This window comes from Salvelinus fontinalis, chromosome 38, assembly GCF_029448725.1.
Source record: "Salvelinus fontinalis isolate EN_2023a chromosome 38, ASM2944872v1, whole genome shotgun sequence".
Lineage (NCBI taxonomy): Eukaryota > Metazoa > Chordata > Actinopteri > Salmoniformes > Salmonidae > Salvelinus > Salvelinus fontinalis.
Window position 1 is genome coordinate 21,026,256 of NC_074702.1, and position 23,964 is coordinate 21,050,219.

A 23,964-nucleotide genomic window follows, 5' to 3' on the forward strand; every position below is an offset into this window, starting at 1 on the left:
ATATTAGAAATGTTGATGAGAAATGTACATTTTGTCAGTCTGGGAAATAATCACTTGAGCATTTTTTCCCCAATGTGTGTATGAGACATGTTCTGGGTGGATCTTCTGATTTGGTAGGGGACACTATCTGCAAGTTTGTGCTGTTCTTTTTGATAGTGCAAGATTCTCAACTAACGAAAAATATGTGATGAATTTTATTATAATTCTTACAAATTCTTCTCAAATTGATTAAATCGTCCTACCCCCAACCTCATCAATCTACACACAATACCCCATAATGGCAAAGCAGAAACGGGTTTTTCGACATTTTTGCATATGTATAAAAATACAGAAAAAATCTATGAAATATCACATTTACATTATTCAGAACCTTTACTCGGTACTTTGTTGAAGCACCTTTGCCAGTGATTACAGCCTTGATTCTTCTTGGGTATGGCGCTACAATTTTGGCACACCAGTACATTCTTCCCTGCAGATCCTCTCAAGCTCTGTCACGTTGGATGGGGAGTGTTGCTGCACAGCTATTTTCAGGTCTCTCCAGAGATGTTTGATTGAGTTCAATCAAACATTGCGAAACTCTCAAGGACATTCAGAGACTTGTCCCGAAGCCCCTCCCGCGTTGTCTTTAGGGTAGTTGTCCTGTTGGAATGTGAACCTTTGCCCCAGTCTGAGGTCCTGAGCGCTCTGGAGCAGGTTTTCATCAAGGAGGCCTCTGTATCAAATGAAATGTATTTATATAACCCTTCTTACATCAGCTGATATCTTAAAGTGCTGTACAGAAACCCAGCCTAAAACCCCAAACAGCAAGCAATGCAGGTGTAGAAGCACGGTGGCTAGGAAAAACTCCCTAGAAAGGCCAAAACCTAGGAAGAAACCTAGAGAGGAACCAGGCTTTGAGGGGTGGCCAGTCCTCTTCTGGCTGTGCCGGGTGGAGACTATAACAGAACATGGCCAAGATGTTCAAATGTTCATAAATGACCAGCATGGTCAAATAATAATAATTACAGTAGTTGTCGAGGGTGCAGCAAGTCAGCACCTCAGGAGTAAATGTCAGTTGGCTTTTCATAGCCGATCATTAAGAGTATCTCTACCACTCCTGCTGTCTCTAGAGACTTGAAAACAGCAGGTCTGGGACTTTGCTCTGTTCATCTTTGCCTCGATCCTGACTAGTCTCCCAGTCCCTGCCACTGAAAAACATTCCCACAGCATGATGCTGAAATTTTTTGGTAGCCTTCCCCAGATCTACGACTCTACACAATCCTATCTCAGCGCTCTACGGACAATTCCTTCAACCTCATGGCTTGGTTTTTGCTCTGAGATGCACTGTCAACTGTGGTACCTTTTATAGACCGTGTGTGTCTTTCCAAATCATGTCCATTCAATTGAATTTACTACAGGTGGACTCCAATCAAGTTGTAGAAACATCTCAAGAATGATCATTGGAAACAGGATGCACCTGACCTCAATTTAATGTGTCATAGCAAAGGGTCTGAATACTTATGTAAATAAGCTATTTCTGGTTTTATTTTTCATAAATGTGTAAAAATGTCTAAAAACCTGTTTTCGCTTTGTCATCAGGGGTTATTGTGTGTAGATTGCTGAGTATTTTTTTTATTTAATCAATTTTAGAATAAGACTAACATAACAAAATGTGGAAGAAATCAAGGGGTCTGAATACATTCCGAAGGCACTGAATATAAGCTAATTGTATGATGGCTGCCTAGTAGCTTGACTGAGTCTTGCATTTGATAACATAATATGGAGTCAGAATAAACATTGGTTATATTTTGTTGTTACACTTATCTGTTAATCTGTTATCCTCATTATAAATGGAATATCTTATAGAATTCTACAGTCTGGCCACACAGGAATGTTGTTAGTAATTTACAGAATTTTTTTTACCCTGTCACTGTTTTGACTGAATAACTGAATAGGACCGTAAGTTCACTCCATTGTTTTTGTGTGACAGTGCTCTCTTTCCAGGGGCTGGAATTAAATTTAAATTCCCTCAAATCAGGAGATAAATTGAAATGTAAGAATGAATAGTGTCATTCCTTTTCAATGAGAAAGTTTTCCATTTTGGAACTAGAATTTCAATTTTCTTTCACCGGGTGTCATGGAGGACAGGTATGTTTGTCAGGAGAGCTGGAGGGGGTATTACTGAAATAGACCCCTGTAGTTAGTGGAAAGGTTTGTTGGTCAAAGTGACTCCTGCAGGAGCTCTACTCCCGATGTAGTGATGACATCGCCCTAGGGAAAATAACACAGTAGTGAAGAATAGATATTGGATGTTGAGACAGAAATCCAATTCACACAGATTCATTTAGTGCAGACACAGCAAATTCGCATAGACAAGTGAGAGCTAAATCAAGCTCAGACAGACAGACAAGAAAAGAAAGACAGACTAAAAATAAAGACCTTATGGAATTCAATGAGGTTGGCCAGAGTGACAAGCCTGTTCTGGTCAATGCCTAGGAAGCTTTCTCCAGAGACGTCCACCATGAAGTGTTTGAAGCTACAGGTGAAGCGGTAGCTCAGGGTGTAACCCATAGACATAGAGGACTCAACATGGATATGTTTTTATTTAACCAGGCAAGTCGAGTAAGAACAAATTGGTGGGCCAATTATGTGCTGCTCTATGGAACTCCAAATCACAGCCGGATGTGAGACACCCTGGATTTGAACCAGGGACACCTCTTGCACTGAGATGGAGTGCCTTAGACTGCTGCGCCACTCAGGAGCCCTCATTTATAACTCGTTTTAGCATGGACATTGCCTTTGAGGGCGTCCACCATTTTAAAGTAGTCAACTGGCTGTGGGTTCCTTTTGGTTGGGAGTAATCAGCCAATGACTTCCAATTTAAATTGGGTGCTATGGTTTGTAAATGGCTTTAAACTATATAACCACCATCTAGTGGCCACAATAAATGAATGACACACAAGATTTGGTTTCAGGACTAAATCAGCAATATTAGCTTTACACTTTATTTAAACACAAAATAAGAAGAAAATGGATTACTTTAAAATTGAGATAGTGTCAATGGCGCTGCCCATGCATGCTGTTGCATACGCTAAAATAGCAGGTATGGAAAGATGAGGTTTCTATCTATCTCTATGGTGTAACCCCAGATCCTGCTCCCTGGTTCAAACCAGGAAGCATCTCTCTGAAGCATTCATCAGCAGACTCAGACTCCTCCCGAGAGGTGATGCCTACAGAGAGAAAGAGACAGCTATGACCTTATATCTGTAGTTATAGGGCCAGATTACAGTAATTTCCATGTGTATCTTCTTGGGAGTGTACTGTCAAGAGTGGGTATCAGTGCCTTTCAGAGTGGTCCTATATAGGCTAATTAAGACCTAGTAGGCCTACACATATGCAAAAACATACACAGACATGCATGCACACACAGACAGACACAAGCGCACACATGTACATTTGTCTGATGTCTGGTGATGGCAGAAGAGTTGGGCTCATGTGAATATTGTTGCGAACTAAGGGGTGTGTTCAGGAGAGAGCAATGTTACAGAATTTTCAGATAGAGAACAAAGTTATAAAAAAATAATATTCAGTTTCAAACATATTGTGTGGAGAGATATGATTATCTTTCAGGTAGAATAGGGAATCATGTTAGCTCTATCCATTACTGTTCTACCTGAAACGTTAAAAACATTTAACCTCACTGAATAGACCCATGACCAATATTGCCATTCACCCAGTGGGCAAAACTGGTTCAAATTATGGCATAGTGACGTCGAAACAAGACAGAAGGAGGAAGCTGGGAGATGGAGGTTCATAGGTGAATGGCAATATTGTAATGCATTGTTGTGATGTAAGAAATGCAGAAGGAAAACCGTGTGGATTCATCATACACCAATCACAGGAGTTAATCCATTTGTTTTGATTAAGACGTCATTAATTTTGTTAAGAATTGTCACGTCTACTCCCATTCCCACTCCCGCTTTCCGGCGCTCGATGTCGGTCTACTTTACCACCGTTCCTGGCAACCCATCTATACACACACCTGCGCCTCATCATTAGGCACACCTGAACTTCATCACCTCCCTGATTACTTCCCATGTATCTTGCACTCCGTTGTTATCACCCACCAGGCAATAGTGTTTATGTTTCCATGTTAAATGCATCGCTTGTTTTGGTCCATGGTCTTAGTCATTCAACTCACTAACTGCACTTGCTTCCTGACTCTCTGCGTCTATGTTACAAACATTTAATAAATAAAGTAGCCCAGATGTATCCTGGCAAACAAGCTTTCAAAGTAATTTTTTGAATGTCATAAAAACACTTGTGCTTAGATTTAAGTTATGATACTGACCCGTCTTCATGCAAAGTTGTTTATACCGCTTGGTCATTATTTATTACTGTAAGTTTAACATTTTATATTATATAATATTAATCCAAACTTTTCCAAAACCACTTTTTTATGAAACAAATGTAAAAATTCAAGGGTTGGTTAAACAGAATAAAATGTCCTTCAAAATAAGCAATAAGTTCAACTAAATTAGTTTTATGTATTTAACTATTCCTTTTTATCCATGAATTATGTAAAGTGTGTTGGCCCTCATTTATTCCTTACTGGTGTCATATCTTGTCCTTATCGTGTGGACACTATTATGCCTCTTTGGGGGTTTAATTGAACTTGTTTATAACTTGAACGAGTTTTGTAATAAGATCAAAATGAATAAAAACAAAAGTAAAGCGACCTGTGACCTACCGATGAAGTGAATCAACATGCTTATCATGCTAATGTTGTGCGAATGACTGACGATCTCACAAAACATCCCTTAAATGAAATGCACTAATCTTTTAAGCATTCTAAGTTGTCCACATGACTCTGTGATAATGTGACACTTACAGCTCAGACACACCGGTAGGATTGTCAAACGTTTGCCTGCCAACAGTACTTAGCACCTCTGAACAGTGTCAGCAGTCAATATCTTCTGTGTTCACACAGCAAAGACCTTGAATTCGTCAGCCACCTTGTTAACAACTCCAAACCAGGTGGCAGTAGCATTGTTTGGCAATGCTTATGGTTTAGATTGCGCGAATGTTGCTATTTTGTAGAAAGCCTTGATTATACTAGCCAGATGGCCACAGCTGATAACTAACTACCTAGCAAGATGATGAATAAATGATTTAATTCACTCCCTATAATCCCATACTGTCATTTCATTAGCCGAATGTTGTTTATTTTTACCCCATTTTACACCGTTTTTTTATGGACTCGGGAGAGGCGAAGGTCAAGAGCCGTGCGTCTTCCGAAACCCAACCCAACCAAGCCGCACTGCTTCTTGACACAACGCCCACTTAACCCAGAAGCCAGCCGCTGTGTCAGGGGAAACACTGTGCACCTTGCAACCGTGTCAGCATGCACTGCACCCGGCCCACCACAGGAGTCACTAGTGCGCAAAAAAAAGAACATTCTCATCTAGCGATCCCTCCCTATCTGTTGCAGGTGTGGTTTTAGAACAGGAGAGCCAGAACCCTGAAGCACAGGGACCACAGACTCTCCCCTCAGCCAGAGTCAGCTCACCCTATCCCCAGTCCCTTTCTACCTACACAGTCTTTCTCCAAGCTCCTCCATGGGATCAAAGATGTGACCCGCCAGGTCCGACATAGAGAAAGTCTCTCATTACCAGCCGCTGAGCCACAGCCAGATGCACAAGGAGGGAGAGGAGGACTGCTTCTACGGTCCCTCTTCCCAGTGTGTGGAAGACATCTTTGGGCAGATGTAGATGGAGCAGAGTTCAGTGGAAGGACCAGTAAACCCCCTGCCATATTCTAAGTCTTCAATGACAAGGGTTGCCAACACTCCAGGTTTGAATAGGTCTAGCTCTTGTCAGAAGTAGTTATATTCCGGGACTGTTTCAATTAAGCAAATAATGAACATTTTAATTATGTTGATGGATTTATGAATTCGGCAACATATAGGCAGACCTGAATGTATTAGCCATGTACAATAGGACTGTACAATAGGACTGTTGCATGAATGAACATTGCTGCTGCGCTGTTATGTAGGGAGGTACTATAATATAGGGTTAATCTATTTATTTGTAAAATATGTATTTAACCAGGCAACTCAATTAGGACCCTGGGACCCACGTATTTACTGGCTATAAATTGTGAATAATTTAAGTAGAATAATAGATTGACAATTTATTTTACATAATTATCACAATTTATTGTATTTATTCCAAATAAACACCTACTTTATGTGAACTGCTGTTTTGGTAATTTATTATATCATAATTGACAATGAAATAGGACAACCGTACCAACTGCAGTAATTTGAGTCTAATTTAGGAGAAAGCTTTTAACTCACTCTTCCTTTGTCATTGATAGATTTGATATATATATTTTGTGCAGACTAGACTACAACCAAAAACGGCGGAACGTTGTAGGAGGCGGAACGTTTCAATTGGTGTGATGTTTCCTAGACGCCTGGAAATACAGATGGCCATCACTTCCGGATTTGCAGTACGCACGTGAGACAGTTGGAAACACGTTTGTTTTGCAACTGTTATATTTATCCAGATGAAGTAAACATTAACTGACTGGAAATCAAGTCGTTGGAAGTAACGTTAGATATCTCACAGGTAACTAACTTAATGTGGTTTTATTTCTCCCTGCCTTCATAGTTGCAATTAGCTTTGTATCTCAACCAGAGACCTGGTCTCACAGCATTTCGTATTTATTCTGTATGTAAATCCGACACACTCCATGTATACTGAACAAAAATATAAACTCAACTGATGCAACTATTTTACTGAGTTACAGTTCATGTAAGGAAATAAGTAAATTGAAATAATTTCATTAGATCCTAATGATGGTTTCACGTTACTGGGCAGGGGCGCAGCCATGGGTGGGGCTTGGGATAGCGTAGGCCCACCCACTTGGGAGCCAGGCCCACCCACTGGGGAGCTATGCCCAGCCAATCAGAAGGTGTTTTAACCCACACAAAGGCTTATTACAGACAGAAATACCTCTCAGTTTCGTCTGGGTGGCTGGTCTCAGACAATCCCGCAGGTGAAGAAGCTGCATGTGGAGGTCCAGGGCTGGCGTGGTCTGAGGCTGTTTGAACATACTGTGAAATTCTCTAAAACTATGTTGGAGGCAGCTTATGGTAGAAAAATTAACATTAAATTGTCTGGCAACAGCTCTGGTTGAGTTGCTGCAGTCAGCATGCCAATTGTTATATGACAAAACTGCACATTTAAGAGTGGTGGCCAGTGTTTTGTTCAGCATATGATGTGTTACATTTCATATATATTAATTTGTGAATGTCCATTTCGTATGATATATTACAATTCATATTATAGCTTACAAATTTGCTAAACTTACAAACTTCTAGGCTAGGGGTTAATGTTAGGAGTTAGGTTAACATGCAAAGTAGCTAGAAAGTATTAAGTAGTTGAAAAATTGCTCAAACGCTAAAGTTGTCCATGATGAGATTGGTATCTATGGGTAAGCCTTAAGTAGACTGGAACTGCCCATTTTTTTCAGTGGTAAACTACCTGAGTAAAACACAATTTATTCACCAGCTTTGCCTCAACTCCTTGATAGTTAGTTAATAAGGGACCTAAAGTCTCCTCCTGCCAATTCTCTTCCTACGCCTCACGGTCCGAGTGGCTCTACACTTCATGCGGACTGGGCGAGTAGTTGATTGTCTACGTCTGGGCATGATTATTTTTATACCCACTGAGGAGCTGTACCTGCGCTTTTATAGGCTTTGCCTTGGTAACGAAATGATGTCATAATGGCATTGACATGATGCAATAGTAACCATGCCATTCCAAACACAACAACTGGGGAAATAGACAAAAGGTCCTATTTTAATTAAACAAAGTACAGCTTATAAAGGCTTATTATACAGTATACATAAAGGCTTCACAAGCACTACATAAATACTTAACAAATAATCTATAAGCATGCCATACTCTATAAATGCTGTATAAACATATTACATTATGTTACTTTTAGCATTTCACCCTTTAGTAGGAATGGTTATTTCACACTTTACATGCCATTTATAGAGTATGACATGCTTATAGATGATTTGTGAAGCATTTATATAGTGCTTAAGAAGCCTTTTGTATGCTATATAAAGTCTTTATAAGTTGTACTTTGCTTAAAGTGGGACCCGAAAATACAACTCAATATTTGGAAAATGTTCGTAATGTTTGGTATACTCAGTGTAAAGTAGACAATGCCATGTGGGAGGACGGCACACTTCTTTTGAGCCTAAAAGGAAGAAAAGCATCCCAACCTTGTAGGAGGAGATCCTCCCTCAGCTTAAAATCCTTAGTGTATTATAATACAGAGGTAGACATTCGTCTTGTCCTATATCTATGTGCCAATATCTTATGACATACAGTACAACTGGATATAATGACAGATGTGTCTATTTAATTTCCATGGAGCCTTAGTTCAATATCCTGTACGATGGAGGCAGTCTCTTTTACTCAGCTATGTGCCAATATCGTATGACACATACCACGCCAGAATAAACAACAGGTGTGTGCTGGTCCTATTCTGTCTATAGGTCTAAATGTAACTCCCATTCTTCCAAAGCCTTTATGACCGAGACATGAGGATTTGAGATGATGATTCACCTCCTAGTCGGTGATCTTTTGGTCAGACAGCCTCCTGCTAGATTTTAATAATACGATAATTACAACATGACCTAAAAGCACCTCTTCTCACAGATCTCCCTCCCTCCTTCATTCACCTATTCCCTCTATCCTCATCTCTTCTCCTCTCTTCTCACATCTCCCTCCCTACTCCCTTTACTTATACTCCCTCTATCCTGCTCTCTTTTCCTCTTCTCTACTCACCCCTCTATCCTTGCAGGGGTAAATGTAGCCCCGTTAGAAGAAGCATATGCAGAATGCAGGAGAATCTCTAATTGCTGCAGATGTAAGATGTCTCTGAACCCAGGCATGGGATCTCAGTAGCGAGCCCTAGTCGCTGTGCTCATTGGTGACGTTGCTCTCGGTGCTACGATGTGGTACACTCTGCCCAGCAGTGGGTGTCGACCCGTTTCCTGGGCTGCACACATGAAAGCTTTGCTATTCCTATTTTAGTGTTAAAATATATATATATATATTTTTCTCGGGTTCTGTTTTGACGTTGTTTTGTTGTTCCCTATCAAACTTAATACAACAATAAGCTGTTGTCATTGTACCACAGATGTGTTCCTGCATGGAACATACAGTACAGTGATCTATAAAGAACTTGTACTGTAAGAAATATTAATACATGCTCAATGTTTAGGCCTAACCTTTCTATGGTGGTGAACTGCCACTGTTTTGTTAAACCATACTGAACTCTTTACTATAGTGGCGTGTCATTCTACTATGCCTGTGACATGGGAATCATGCATACTTCCAGTATAGCCTTTGTATGGAAGTGGACTTCCACAGTTCTGTTAGTGGAACCATGTAGTATGTCAAGTCCTATTAAATCCAGTAGGCTACAGATAATCAGTAGGCTATGTATCCTGTCTACCTGACTGCTCGTGTTCATTGTCTGTCACTTCAGGAGCTGAGAGACTTTAGGGTGGTCTGTTCTCTCAGTATGTTACAGATCTACTGACAGTGTAAGGTACTCTAACCTGACAGAGCCACATCTCCCCCTGTTGAGGGAAAAGCATAATACTACAGTTTCCACACCATGAAAAGCATAACCACTGTTACTGTTAACTTTAAAACACCTCATAACTAGGGCCAGGAGATTTTCCTGATCATGTGACAGGGATGTGAACAGGAAAAACTCCAGGCCCTACACCATCAAACTAAAACATGACCCTTTTCACATCGTCAGAGTATTGGATAAATAATGGTACTCCAATGACTGTTGCTCAACAAATACACACAATAAACTTTCTATGATGTCAAAAGTACTGTACCCATTACCAGGGGTTCTTAAACTTTTTTAGCTTGTGACCCAGAAGAGAAATTGACCGTTCTCCCAGGACCCAAGTCGTCATCCAACGACTCAAATTAAGAAGAAATTGTGGGTGATTTATAGATGTAATCTCATAACTCACGGCCCACCTCTCACATGCCCAGGTCCCAGTTTGGGTCCCAACCCATAGTTTTAAGAAACCCTACACGAGACAATGTTTTGCCAACATGTTGTGCCATGTTGAGCGCTTCTGATAATTTACGCTCTGTTTAATTTTCTGCTGTCTAATGGAAGAATTCCCTGGGCTGGTGTAGTTCACAGAAATTGCATGTTAGTCCCATGAATAATGATACATGTTTAGTTTGACTAAAAGCTTATGATAGCTCCTGGTTTCTGTGCTCACAAGCACCAAAGGAAAGGAAAAATGTAATGCATTTAATTGGCAATCACCAAGAGATCTGACCCTCATGGATATTTTGCGCTAATATTCCTCTTAGGATGTTTTTCAACTGCGTCCAACGAATCTATGCAGTCGGATATACACTTGTCATGTCTGCCGGTGACCGGCTCGTACGTAAATATCTTCTATTTAGGCTGCAAGGGCGGCAAATTCCTTCTTATGGAACTTTAATGGCGAGCCGTTTATAAAAAGGAAAAATATGCGTACTGTTAAAAAAATATATGTTCCACCACCATACTAGTTGCTAATGCTACTTCCTGATTTGGAAAGTGTAGTGTGTTTTGTCGACCTTTGGAAAGTTTACCAACAAATTTGTTTCCATCAGGCCTTTCGTGACTTTTTTTATCCTACATGTACTTTACGTGGATAAAAGGTTGGATGGAAGCCTGGTTAGTTGCATATCCCATCCCTGCATTGAGGTATGTTTTCCAGCCCATCTCTCACCGGCTCTGCAGTGTCTAAATCTAACCATGATGGCGTTCCCGACTCCAGTGCAACTCAGTGTAAACAAGCGTGATAGTAGTCGGAATCTGCTGGATAGCTGCATAATTCCAGTTGAATGTAGTTGTAAAAAACGATGTTAAAGGAACAATAGCGCAGGTTGGGCTAGAGTTGACAACAGCAGACTATAGAGTTTTTGAAATGAACCTCAGACTCCTTTGCGTCAATACTTAAAAATGTTACATTAAATCCTTCCCGTGTACCTATGTTTGTCCTCTGTTGCGTGCCTTTCTTAGTATTTCACAGTCAGTGGTTGTATTTGATTAAGGTTTTATTCAAATGTGTGGATTTCAGCAAAGGCCCGCAACAACAGAGGATGCACGTGGGTTCATTTAAAAAACTGTAGTCTGCTCTCAACTACGTGGAGGAGTTGAGGTACTTGGCAACAATTGGCTACAATTTGTATGCCAGATGATGTCATATCTTAATAATACGTTTCCATTACTGGGCGTTACAGGTTAGCTTAAACAAAACGTTGCCATAGTCACATTTTTCTTGATGATACTTTTTTCCCCCGAATCGAGAACTAAAAAATTATCTTAAGTCTTTGTCCAGTTGCAGGTCGTTCTCCAAAAACCAGAGACTTTTCAGAAATATATTAAATCCACGTTTTGCACTGAGTGAGGTGTTCCCTCGCCATTTTAGCTGCCAGACATCTTGCATTTCCCAACATCTTTGCAGAAACTAGTCTTTTCTATGCGCCACAGCCACTTGTAGAAGTAGATGGCAGCGCATCACACATTGCGACCAAAACAAAGATGTACACACATGCAAGAGGCATTTCTCACTCAATACAAAACATGGATGTAATATCTTTCTGAATATTCTCTGGTTTTCAGAGAACCACCTGTAACCGGACACAGACATTTCTAAGATACTCTTTTCACCGAATCAGGACGAGAAAAGTATCGCCAAGAACAGTTAAGTTGAAAAATCTATGGCAACAGTTTGTCTGAGCTAACCTGTAACATCCTGACGACGCGAGCGGTGCAAAATAAATGTACACGTGCGTCTGCGTGGCCAGGCGCTAAAATATAACTTGGTTCTATTTGTGATGCCCAACGCGCTGCAATCCCTCCTCTCCCATCTCCTCATTGGTTTTTAGGAGTATATACCCACGTGGGTGTTTGAAAGATGAACTGAGGTCCACACTCAGTTCGTCTTTGTGGTAATGCACTGTAAAGTTGGTTGCCAACTGCCAAAGAAGCCTGAAGGAAGGAGGAGAGATGAAATTAATTCGGTTTTATCTGTGGGTTAATTGTCGGAGTAGAGGACCTTGTGCATTTCAGGTAAAGTGACAACCCAATGTTTATATCCCAGGACAAATTAGCTAGCAACAGCAAGCTAGCTATCTAAATTGCTGTAAATGTTTAATGCTTTTTGACCTGTCCCCAAATTCATATAATTGGTTCAGAGTTTATTTTGATATTTCAACCTGCGTGTCATGATTACGTCTGGTGTGGGTGAACAAAATCAACTTGTGCATGCAGACGCACGCGTGGTTTGTTCAGCATGTAATGCCCAGTAATGGAAACGTATTAAGTTATATCACATTATCTGGCATACAAACTGTAGCTTATGTTGAAATGAGCTAAAAACTAAATCTATTTGCATGGTAGCTAGCTAGACATGCAGTTAGTGTATTAACAGTCAGGAAGTACAAAAAGAGACTCCTCAACACTTTGTGAGTAAATGTCGCAATACAAACACGAAGACGACTGACGTAATGCTCGTCAAATGAGGCAAACAATTTATGATAATGTGGTTACATGTAGTTGATTTGTCGGTAGTGGTGCTCCCAAAACACCCACTAGCTATTTTGGGCCGGGACGATACCAGTATCTTAATCTTATTTTCATGGCAAAAATGAAAACACGAAGCTGGTAACTCTTTGGTCCTTTAAAAACTTGCTGTATGTAAAATCCTCCCGGTCCTACTATCTATGTTGTGAGCTGTGGAAAATGCTTGTACAATGTGTAGCAACATTATGTAGCGTATACCAAGTTGCTGCAGTTATTTTTTTATGTTGTCAGACAAAACCATCACCTCTTACTGATACTTATTTCAGATTTCCATGAGTTGAGTGACCCTGTTGTTACTAGCAAATGCACTATAACCATTATGGGCAAGTTTCTTGACATACTGTATTCACTCACATACAGGGAGGTAGTTGGAACTATCTAAATGATTGTTACAAGAAGCACATAATTAAGTGGGATGTGCATAAGGCAAAGCTACATTTGATCCTGCAAGCTTCAGTTTCTGACGTGTGTGTGATTGTCAGATAGGAGAAGATGGAGGGGAAGGAGCCAAAGAAGGAACAGAAGCGGCACCAGCAGAAGCACAGCGGGCCCAAGGCGGAGAGGAAGAAGAGCAGGAAGCAGCTGGGAACTCCAGCCGGAGATGACGAGCGCAAGAGGAACCCCAAAGCGTTTGCGGTCCAGTCAGCAGTGCGCATGGCCAAAACCTTCCACAGGTCAGCAGCATTCGTATTACCATGCCCCACTATACTACACGAAAAATCAGCCCACCATCAACTTTCATGTTTGCTTTTTTATCATTTATTTTGTTTTATTTCACAAGGTTCACATAGTATATTGTTGTCTTTTAAGTTACTGTGACACTAATCTGTGGTTTTACAAGTTCATAGAAATAGCCATAGGAGTGAATGCTGTTAACATGTATCTTGAGTGGTTCAGACAGATGGTCAGACGTTGAGATTTAGAAAGCGGTGTAGAGGCAGCAGCACAGCAAGTGCAGACAGACACAGTTCAACATTGTAGGAAACTATAAACACAGTTTTTTCCCCCTCTCTTAGAGCCCAGGACCTAAAGGTCAAGAAACATCACATACCCCTGGTGGACCGCACCCCTTTAGAGCCTCCCCCGATAGTGGTGGTGGTGGTAGGACCCCCCAAGGTGGGAAAGAGCACCCTCATCCGCTGCCTGATCAAAAACTTCACCCGGCAGAAACTAGCGGACATCTGCGGGCCTGTGACTATCGTCTCTGGTGAGCTGAGCTTGGATGTTTCTTACTGTATTGTGATCAGTTGGGTCGTATTTATTAGTGCACACCATAGCAAAGCAATTTGCAACCGAAAAATGAAAACAAGCACTTCTTCTTGAAAAAGTTATGATAATCCCTCCCCGTTTTGTCACATTTGCTTCTGTTTAGTTCCTAGTGAATACAACCTTGCGTGACCACAGAGCTGTCATTTAATGTGTTTACCTTGCGTGACCACAGAGCTGTCATTTGTTGTGTTTAGCTTGTGTGCTAACGCCGCCGCACCACCATCTTCATTTTCCTTTCAGGAAAGAAGAGGCGTCTTACCTTCATCGAGTGTAGCAATGACATCAATACAATGATTGACTTGGCAAAGGTTGCTGACCTGGTAAGTTAAGTTGTGTATGGTGGTTAAAGGCAAAATGTCTGAATTTTAAAGGTATTGATGACAAGGTAGAATTGTACTTATGATATTGGAATACGTACAGTGTCTGTTTTGATGCCTTATTGTTGGCATTTTTGTATATTTTATCATGCTACAAAAATGCAGTGTTGGCATAAACACTATGTGAGTCCCAAATGACATCCTATTCACTATATAGTGCACTACTTTTGACCAGGGCCCGTAGTGCACTACTTTTGACCAGGACCCATAGGGCTCTGGTCAAAAGTAGTGCACTATATAGCAAGTAGGGTGCCATTTGAGATGCACATGTCTGTGACAATTGAATTGAACCCAGATTTCCCTACCAAACAATAAAAATAGACTTGACGGTATGCTATCAGTGAGCTAAAGACTGACATCCATGTGGTCCACCAGGTGCTGATGCTCATTGACGCCAGCTTCGGGTTTGAAATGGAGACCTTTGAGTTCCTCAACATCTGCCAGGTGCACGGCTTCCCGCGCATCATGGGCGTGCTCACCCACCTGGACTCGTTCCGCAACAACAAGGCCCTTCGCAAGACCAAGAAGCGGCTCAAGCATCGCTTCTGGACTGAGGTCTACCAGGTCAGCACCGAAATTAGAATGAGAAGCTTTTTATCTTTGGCTTCACACTTCACACCATAAATTGTATTAGCAATTGTGTGTGTGTAAGGTTGAGTGAGTCAGTGCAAATAGTCTCTTAAAATGCTGGTGAGTACTGGTAGACGGGTCGGTGCAGGTAGACAGCTTAGGGTTGGTTAGTTGCTCAACAGTCTTATCGACTGGAGGTAGAAGCTGTCTCGGAACCTGTTCGTCCGAGACCTGATGCTCGGGTACCGCCTGCCGGAAGATAGCGGAGAAAGCAGTCCGTGGCTGGAATCCTTGGCGATCTTCTGGACTTCCTCAGAGAACGCCTGGTGTAGATGTCCTGCTGCCTGCATGACTGGGCAGTCTTCACCACCCTCTGTAGAGCCTTGCGGTTCAGGTCGGGTAGTTGCCGTACCAGGCGGTGATGCAGCCAGACAGAATGCTCTCAATGGTGCACCTGTAAAGGTCCCTGAGGGGCCAAGCCAAACCTCTTCAGCTGTCCTGTAGTCTACAATCACCTACTTGGTTTTGCTGAGGTTGAGGGAGAGGTTATTGTCCTGGTACTACTCTGCCAGGGCTCTAACCACCTTTCTGTAGGCTTTCTCGTCATTGTCGGTGATCAGCCCTATCCCCGTTGTGTTGTCAGCAAACTTGATGATGGAGTTGGTTTGACAGGTTTTTTTGTGACGTATTTTTATTGGTTTTCACAAATATATTCAAAAAGTACAAAGCATGGATAATATCAAAAGCAACAACAACTGAACACCATACTGTAACTAACTATATACAATCTATAGCTAGCGCATTTCATATTTAATTTCTTGGCAAGCACTGAGATATTTCTGATGTGCTAGATAAACCTTGGAGGTAAATTAGGAGAGTTGGCCAGTCTGTGCCAACCCTGCACATCCCTTTCATACATCCTGCAACTCATATTTTTTCTCTTGTGCTATCGAAGTGACAAGTTGACTTATGATTTTCTTAGGTTTGTCTTGATAAGACGTAAAAAAATAAAAAAGTACACTGTCAGCTTGCATGTTGTAAATGTGTTATAGTTATGAAGGCTGACAATCTTATAAGCATGGCATGCGGTCTTTCTCTTAACCTAATCCAACACAAGTCCCTTTCCTGAACAGTGTTCCACGTTCCCTCTTTGTTCCCACAGGGTGCCAAACTCTTCTACCTGTCCGGTATGGTGTACGGAGAGTACCAGACCCAGGAGGTCAAGAACCTGGGCCGCTTCATCTCCGTCATGAAGTTCCGCCCGCTGGTGTGGCAGCAATCTCATCCCTACGTTGTGGCCGACCGGTGAGTGTTCAGACCTTTTTTAGAGCAATGTGTTTGTAATGGAAAGTAGCTAGAACTGATTCCGAGTAGGGAAAGTGACATGATCCATGCTGTTGAATGGTGCCATATATGGTTATTGTGTGTAACAGAGCTGTTTTCTAATAGAAAGAATGTTTATGGTTTGTGCGTGTGTGTTGTGCACACTTGTGTGCCTGTGAGCGATGGATCCTACTACCTTGCTTCCATTTTCATTACGTTTTCAAATGTTCTTGTTGAACTGTACCCCTTCACTGTTCCTTGATCACATTCACCATCTACACAGCATGGAGGATTTGACGGACCCCGAGATGGTGAGGGTGGACCCCAAGTGTGATCGTACTGTATCTCTCTATGGCTACCTGAGGGGGACATACTTGAAGAGTAAAGGCCAGGTCCATATCCCTGGTAAGTATGCTCATTGGGTTAAGAGCAAATAAGAATCTGAGCCCTTTTTAGGAACACTGACTTGTGGAGAAGAGATGAATTTAATACTGCATCAATACTCTCAAAGCTAGTACATATTGACATGCGCTATTCACATTCACCAATATATTTTGCAAATAAACATAGCATGTGGTTACTGCGATGGTGTTTTGGGGAAATGTTTCACTCCTACAGAGTGGGGTTTTGGGGTATTGAAAACATTGCAGACAACTGTATTGTCTTAACATTGGGCAATTTGGTTTGAAACCTAACACATGATGGCACTCTCTGCAGGTGTGGGGGACTTTGCGGTGGCAGACATCAGCTTCCTGCCAGACCCCTGCGCTCTGCCTGAAGCGCAGAAGAAGAGGGCGCTGAACGAGAAGGAGCGGCTGCTCTACGCTCCCATGGCAGGGGTCGGGGGTGTCGTGTACGATAAGGACGCAGTGTACATCGACCTGCCCGGCGGCCACGTCAATCAAGAACAGGTCAGTTCCAACCCCTGGGCCATGTTCAGTAAGACACAGAAAAGGAAAATGCTTTGAAACATTTAACAAAAAATTAAAAACGATGTATTTTTATTGGTCAAAGTCAGGTAGTTGATGGATGTGATATGAAAGTGCTCGTGAATATAATTGACTACTGTTATATACAATGGCTTGAGACTGTTGTAATGAGTGTACTAAACCGAAAGTGTCATGGGCCATTGAAAATTCCCTCGCCCCTGAACCTAGATAATGTCCAGAGGATTTCAGTAATATGTATGAATGTGTGTGTGTGTGTGTGTGTGCACACGTTCCTATAATCAGTTACTTCTGTCCCGTGTCCACTAGGAGGAGGTCCGTCCCACCACAGAGTTGGTCCAATCCCTCATCAGTACACACACCACCCTGGATGCCAAGATGGCCGCCAGCAAAGTGTCACTGTTCACAGGGGCGGCTGCCCTGACCCCCGGGGAAGTGGAGGAGGAGGAGAATGGGTGAGTGATGCTCAGACAGCAACGTCTTGGAAATCTCAAATGACACCCTATCCCATATATTATGCGCTACTTTTGAAAGCCACTATGGAATCATTTGAGAGACAGCCCTAAACTCATTGTTAAAATTGGTTAAAGACTAATTGTCAAGAGTTGCAGCCCGAAAAATCATTGTTAAAATCTGTTTTATAAACTTATTGTTAAAAGAGAACCTCATCGTCATGTCAATCTCATGGACTGTCAGTCCTTGCAATTTGAGAGTCGCTACATTTTTCCAGTCCTATCGCTCAGCTTTATAGCAAACGAAGTGGCTGCCGTTTTGTTCTTTTATTAAATATAAAGTGGACCCTTAAATAAAGGCATATAGAAAATGATATACATATTTGCCTCTGACTTATGTTGGTCTCCATCTTGTCTTACAGGCTGACGTCAGGACCCCAGGAGAGCCGAGTCTGGGACCCTGAGACACAGAGAGAGAGGAGGAAGGCTGTCTTCACTGAAGAGGAAGATGATGATGACGATGATGACAGTGAGGGTAGCAGTGAAGAAGAGGGGGATGAGGAAGAAGAGTCTGAAGAAGAGGATGAGGAAGATGAGGGGGGAAACAAAAGGGAAAAAGAAGAAACGGTTTTGAAGAACGAGGCAAAGGTCAAAACTGAACCAAAAGAGAAGCAAGGAATAAAGACCATCCCTCCAGTGAAGAGACAGAAGATGGAGGAAAGGAAAGTGGAGAAAGAGCCAGTGGTGGAGGTACCTGCCTTTGCAGACAGTGAGGATGAGCTGGAAATGAGTGAGGAGGAGGAGGAAGGGGGGAAGGGAGAGCAGGAGAGTGAAGGAGAGGAAAGCGATTCGGAGGGGGAAGTAGACGGTGCAGTGGAAAAGGGTAATCTCAAACCGATAGACTCGGGTCATTGCTCGGAGGAGGAGGATGCGAGTGATACAATAGAAGATGACTGCGAAACCAATGTCTCGGGCAAAGAAAGCAAGAAGTCGAATGCCATCTCCAAAATGGAAGAGGAAGATGAGGAGATGGAGGGAGGAGAGCTGTGCTATGAAAGTGCAGGTAATATTCTATCTATTCAGTGTAGTTTCATTGTGGCCCCTCCCCCTTGTCTATACTACCACTTCAGGGTCCACAGATTTTTGTTCAATAATGCTGCTCTGAATTGAGTACCAAGTTGAATACTTGAATCAGGTGTGTTAGTGGCGGGCTGGAACAAAAACCTGCACACACTGGTGTAAGAAATATTGTGATGGATGCACCTTACCCCAACAGTTGTCTGTTGAATTCAAAACCAACCTAGCCCTTACTATCTAGGCACTCCTGTAGATCTGATGGGACTGGATAGGTTTCTTGCCTTGTGATAGGATAATCTAAATCCCTATCTAATCGTCTTACATTTACAGGAGTGCCAAGGAGCTAAGGGTCGATTTAGCATTCAGAATGCATGCTTCTTCTGTCTGCCATATTGCATTCACCTTGTGAACACTGATGGGGAGGGGAAGTGGCTAAATGGAACAAGAACTGAAGTTGGAATCAATAATTAATTTGACCTTTGACCCTAACCCACCTCATGTTTCTCAGGGTCACTGCGGTGGAAGGAGGGCCTGCAACAGAAAGCGTCGGAGGCCTTTCTACGGCAACAGCGCGCCGCCCCCAACCTGCGTAAACTGGTGTATGGCACAGGTAACGTCTCCTCCTGGGTTTCAGTAACAATATAAAAACATTTTGCTATGAATTTTACTGACGTTTTCCCTTTTATCCTAATGTCATGGCGGATCTTGTTTGTTGAGCACTAGTGTATTCATTAATGCACACTATAGCGATTAAAAATGGCAGTTTCTTATTGGACTATTTCGCCCCATTTGCTTCCGTTTGTGCCTAGCCTTGATTTCTGACTGACTACGCTTGTTTCCTTCAGTGGGAGAGGATGATGGTGATGGGGAGGAGGATGAGGAGGAGCTGGGAGGGCTGTTTCGAGTCAGCCGCCCCGAGAAGGGCAAGAAGCATCGCGCGGACGGAGTGGACTGCGCCCGTTTTGATCCCGATGACGCTCGCAATTGGGACCTGGAAGAGGTAAAAGGAATCTACAAAACCATATTGTAGCACCCCTTTCCTTTGTCCCATCTCTTTTACTACAGGGTTTATCTTCCTCTGGGACCCCAAGGGTTGCACATTTTTGTTTTAACCCAGCACTAGCACACCTTATTTGGTACTGGACATTTAAAGTGTGGAAAGACCAAAAGTTTGAAGAAAGGCATTAGTAAGATGTTAGGAGCTATGGATGGAGGCATCCATACATTCATATTCTGACCTGGGTTGGGGTCAATACAGTTTAGTTTCCATCAATTCAAAAGATGAATTAAACTTGAGAATATTTTTTTGTAATTGACATAAATATTGTGTCTCAGATGCTGGACTCGATACGGGACTGTTTTGTGACAGGGAAATGGGAAGACGATCAAGATGCTGCTACATTGCTGAAAGAGGATGGTAAGGAGTTGCTGCTCATTGCTCAATACTGTTGGGATTGTTTTCATGACTTTCTTGGTCTTGTCCTTTTAAAAAGTGCTTTATAACTGCAATCTGTCCCATTTTAAATTAAATCTGTTAAGGTCGACTCCGGTGTGCACATCGAATATAGTAAGCAGAGAGCAATTGAAATTCATCTTCCCCAATTGTAATTACTTTCATGTGCTCCGGATATGGGCTCCTATTCCCAACAGAGTAGCCCCAATCCAACAGGGCTATGCACTGTATATCAGAAGTCCACTGTTCATTATCACCCCCTTGCTAACTCGCTCTTTTCTCTTTTAGAGGAGCTGTATGGGGACTTTGAGGACTTGGAGACGGGGGAAGTGCACAAGGGGAAAGCTGCCAAGCAGAAGGACCAAGCCAAGGAAGAAAGTGAGGAGGAAGAGGAGGAGGAGAAGCTGATGAAGGTGGACGACGAGACCCAGAAGAACAAGCGCCTGGAGAAGAAACGGCGGCTGAAGGAGCGTTTCGACACCGAGTACGACGACGGAGACGCCACCTACTTTGACGACCTCAAGGAGGAGATGCAAAAACAGGCAGAGGTGAGGGGTTATGGGGTCATAGGTAAACGTTTGATATGACAGAAAGCTCTGGCCCTGTTCGAATACTTCAGAAATGTCTCCTTTTTCTTTTCTTGATGTAGTCACAGATTGTTTTACAAATGATATATATGTTTTGTGTGGGTATTTTGACACTTCATTTAGACAGTTATGAAATGAGTGGGGATTACAGACAGGTGGGAGAAACCGTGGGAAGAGAGGGTGCAGGCAAAGTTCCCTAAAAATGTAGTCAATGTTCAAATTTCAGGTCTGCTGAGCACAAACTTGAACTTTGTGAAAATGTTGTGCAACTTCCGGCATGCGTTTACTGTGCACACTGAGGCTGTACCTGATTTTAAGTTAGTTTTAACAGTGGCCAAGTAGGCTACTGTGGCTATTTGATCATAATGTTGGCCTACAATCGCAGCGCTAGCTGTACCACCAGAGACTCTGGGTTCGCGCCCAGGCTCTGTCGCAGCCGGCCGCGACCGGGAGGTCCGTGGGGCGACGCACAATTGGCTTAGCGTCGTCCGGGTTAGGGAGGGTTTGGCCGGTAGGGATATCCTTGTCTCATCGCGCACCAGCGACTCCTGTGGCAGGCCGGGCGCAGTGCGCGCTAACCAAGGCAGCTAGGTGCACAGTGTTTCCTCCAACACATTTGTGCGGCTGGCTTCCGGGTTGGAGGCGCGCTGTGTTAAGAAGCAGTGCGGCTTGGTTGGGTTGTGTTTCGCACCTTCATCTCACCCGAGCCCGTACGGGAGTTGTAGCGATGAGACAAGATAGTAATCACTAACAATTGGATACCACGAAAATTGGGGAGAAAGGGGGGTAAAATAAAAAAAAATATATAATAATAATGTTGGCCTACCATAAAAAAACAATGAAGAAAAACACATCCCAGAACATATTAACATGGAACTAGAACAGCTATCATTCAGCCTACAGTAGCAGCCAATGTGTGGTGTTCAATGCCTACATTCCATTAGACTTTAAAAAATATAAACATGCAGGGCTTGACATAACCTGTTTAGTCAAGGAGGTGACTGAAAATGTTGTTTGACAGAAGAAACCACTTTACAAAATCAAATTCGTTATTATTCCCATACCCTTATTACAGAAAATCAGACAAATTGTGCTACAATCTGCCTATTGGCTACTTATTCAAGACCGTCTCAAAATACAACACTTACCCTTTTAGACACAAAAAAGCTCAGTACCTGACTTGCTTTCCAAAGATGGCTAGAAATACAAACATTTTGTGCTCTTGTTGGACGCAATCACTCCCTCATTGTTGACTAGAAATTAGCTATAACTGGGCTAATAACTCACTAACTATCAAAGAATAGGAACAAATGTGCACTCATGGCTACATGCAGCTCTCACTTTGATCTCAAAACAAGCGTATTTACTCGAACGCTCATACTGTAAACACAGTCCAGTTCAAAGTGAATAGCATATCCATATGGCAATGGCTATTTGCATATAGGCCTACTGCAGCTGTGATTAGTTATGGCGCACCGTTCTGTGTAGAATACTGCAGAGACATGCCTGTCAATGCATTAGAATCCTACTCCAATGCGCTCTGCCTGCAAGAAAATCTCTTGCACAGTTAATTTTGCATACGAAATCTTGCGTAGTTTGTTTTGTTTCGGTATATTACATTGAAAGTGGCTAATATTGCGTTGATACGATCACAATTGCCACAGTAGAGTGAAACGTTGATAGTGTTAACCTCTACCGAGCACCTACCCCGGGTCCGGGAGCACCCCCCACCCCCCCCCCCCCCCACACTGATTAGCATCGCTAGCATAGCGTCACAATTAAATAGTAGCATCTAAATATCATTAAATCACAAGTCCAAGACACCTAATGAAAGATACAGATCCTGTGAATAAAGCCACCATTTCAGATTTTTATAATGTTTACAGGGAAGACACAATATGTAAATCTATTAGCTAAACACGTTAGCAAAAGACACAATTTTTTTACTCCAACAGTTTTTTCCTGCGTCAGTAGCTATCACTAATTCGACTAAATAAAAATATATATAGCCACTAACCAAGAAACAACTTCATAAGATGACAGTCTGATAACATATTTATGGTATAGCATAGTTTTTTTTTGAAAAATTTGCATTTTTCAGGTATAAATCACAGTTCTACATTGCAGCTGCAATCTGAAATAGTGCCGACGCAGCCAGAACAATTACAGAGACCAACGTCATATAACTAATTACTTATCTTAAAACATTTCAGAAAAAATACACAGCGTACAGATATTGAAAGCCCAACATCTGGTGAATCCAAACAATATTTCAGATTTATTAAATGTTTTATAGCGAAAACAAAATGTAGCGCTAAATTAGCATAGCCACGCCAGCCAGAACCAGCTGGGCGCCCACGACCAGTTCACATGCACGACAGATATATGAAATAACATCGTAAATTGGGTCTTACTATTGCTGATCTTTCATCAGAATGTTGATCAAGGTGTCCTTAGTCCTGATGAGTCGTTCAATCCATTCATAATGGCAACTTTCCCTCTTCATTTAGCATATGTACTGGTCGACTGGCCAAAGTAAAAAAAAAAGTCACAGAACGGAACACGGCAAAACTCCCGAAAAAATTCTAATAATCTGATTAAACTATATTGAAAAAACATACATTAGGATGATATGGTCACATGTATCAAACAAACTTCGAGACGGAGATAGTTTTCATCCGTAACGGCAGCAAAACAGTAGACAATCGCACCTCCAAATCGCGCGATTCAGAGAACCGGAAGTTGTCGGTCACGCCAAAGAAATAGGTCTTATTTCACGTCAGTATAAGATCAACAAAAAATTTCTCCTCTGACGTCCTCTTGACACCCAGAGGAAGACGAATGAAGTGTGTTTCGGGTCATAGGTGGCGTGACCATATATAGGCAGAGCGTTGAAGCGAGCATACACATCTTGCATTCTTCTTCTTGGTCAGGGAAAGTGCTGTCAAATGACTTCTGTTTCACTCAGAGACAAAATTGAAACGGTTTTAGAAACTAGATTGTTTTCTATCCAATGGTATTAATTATATGCATATAGTAAGAGCAATAATTGAATAAGAGGCAGTTTAATCTGTAGAGGAAATTATGCTAATGCGAAAACAGTATTCTCTGTATTCTCAAGAAGTTAACTAAAGGGGAAAACTGTAGAAAGTTGAGTGACGTTCAATCTCAGGCTACTGTGCGCTCGCTCATATTTCTTCTGCACGGCTGCGCACCTGCGCGCTC

At 42.2% G+C, this 23,964-nt stretch overlaps 1 protein-coding gene across 1 annotated transcript in view; it reads left to right on the top strand.

Annotated features, from left to right (window-relative positions):
* The first annotated feature begins 6,464 nt into the window (after window positions 1-6,464).
* Window positions 6,465-23,964, top strand: part of LOC129837075 (ribosome biogenesis protein BMS1 homolog) — a 52,688-nt gene continuing 35,188 nt past the window's right edge. Inside the window, exons 1-14 of the mRNA XM_055902980.1 lie at window positions 6,465-6,611; window positions 13,167-13,358; window positions 13,701-13,891; window positions 14,194-14,273; window positions 14,706-14,894; window positions 16,063-16,205; window positions 16,507-16,628; window positions 16,941-17,134; window positions 17,480-17,625; window positions 18,045-18,685; window positions 19,208-19,309; window positions 19,545-19,699; window positions 20,035-20,116; window positions 20,441-20,700. Coding sequence (XP_055758955.1) covers window positions 13,177-13,358; window positions 13,701-13,891; window positions 14,194-14,273; window positions 14,706-14,894; window positions 16,063-16,205; window positions 16,507-16,628; window positions 16,941-17,134; window positions 17,480-17,625; window positions 18,045-18,685; window positions 19,208-19,309; window positions 19,545-19,699; window positions 20,035-20,116; window positions 20,441-20,700 — 2,487 coding nt within the window. The 5' untranslated portion in view covers window positions 6,465-6,611; window positions 13,167-13,176. The remainder of the gene's footprint in view (window positions 6,612-13,166; window positions 13,359-13,700; window positions 13,892-14,193; window positions 14,274-14,705; window positions 14,895-16,062; window positions 16,206-16,506; window positions 16,629-16,940; window positions 17,135-17,479; window positions 17,626-18,044; window positions 18,686-19,207; window positions 19,310-19,544; window positions 19,700-20,034; window positions 20,117-20,440; window positions 20,701-23,964) is intronic.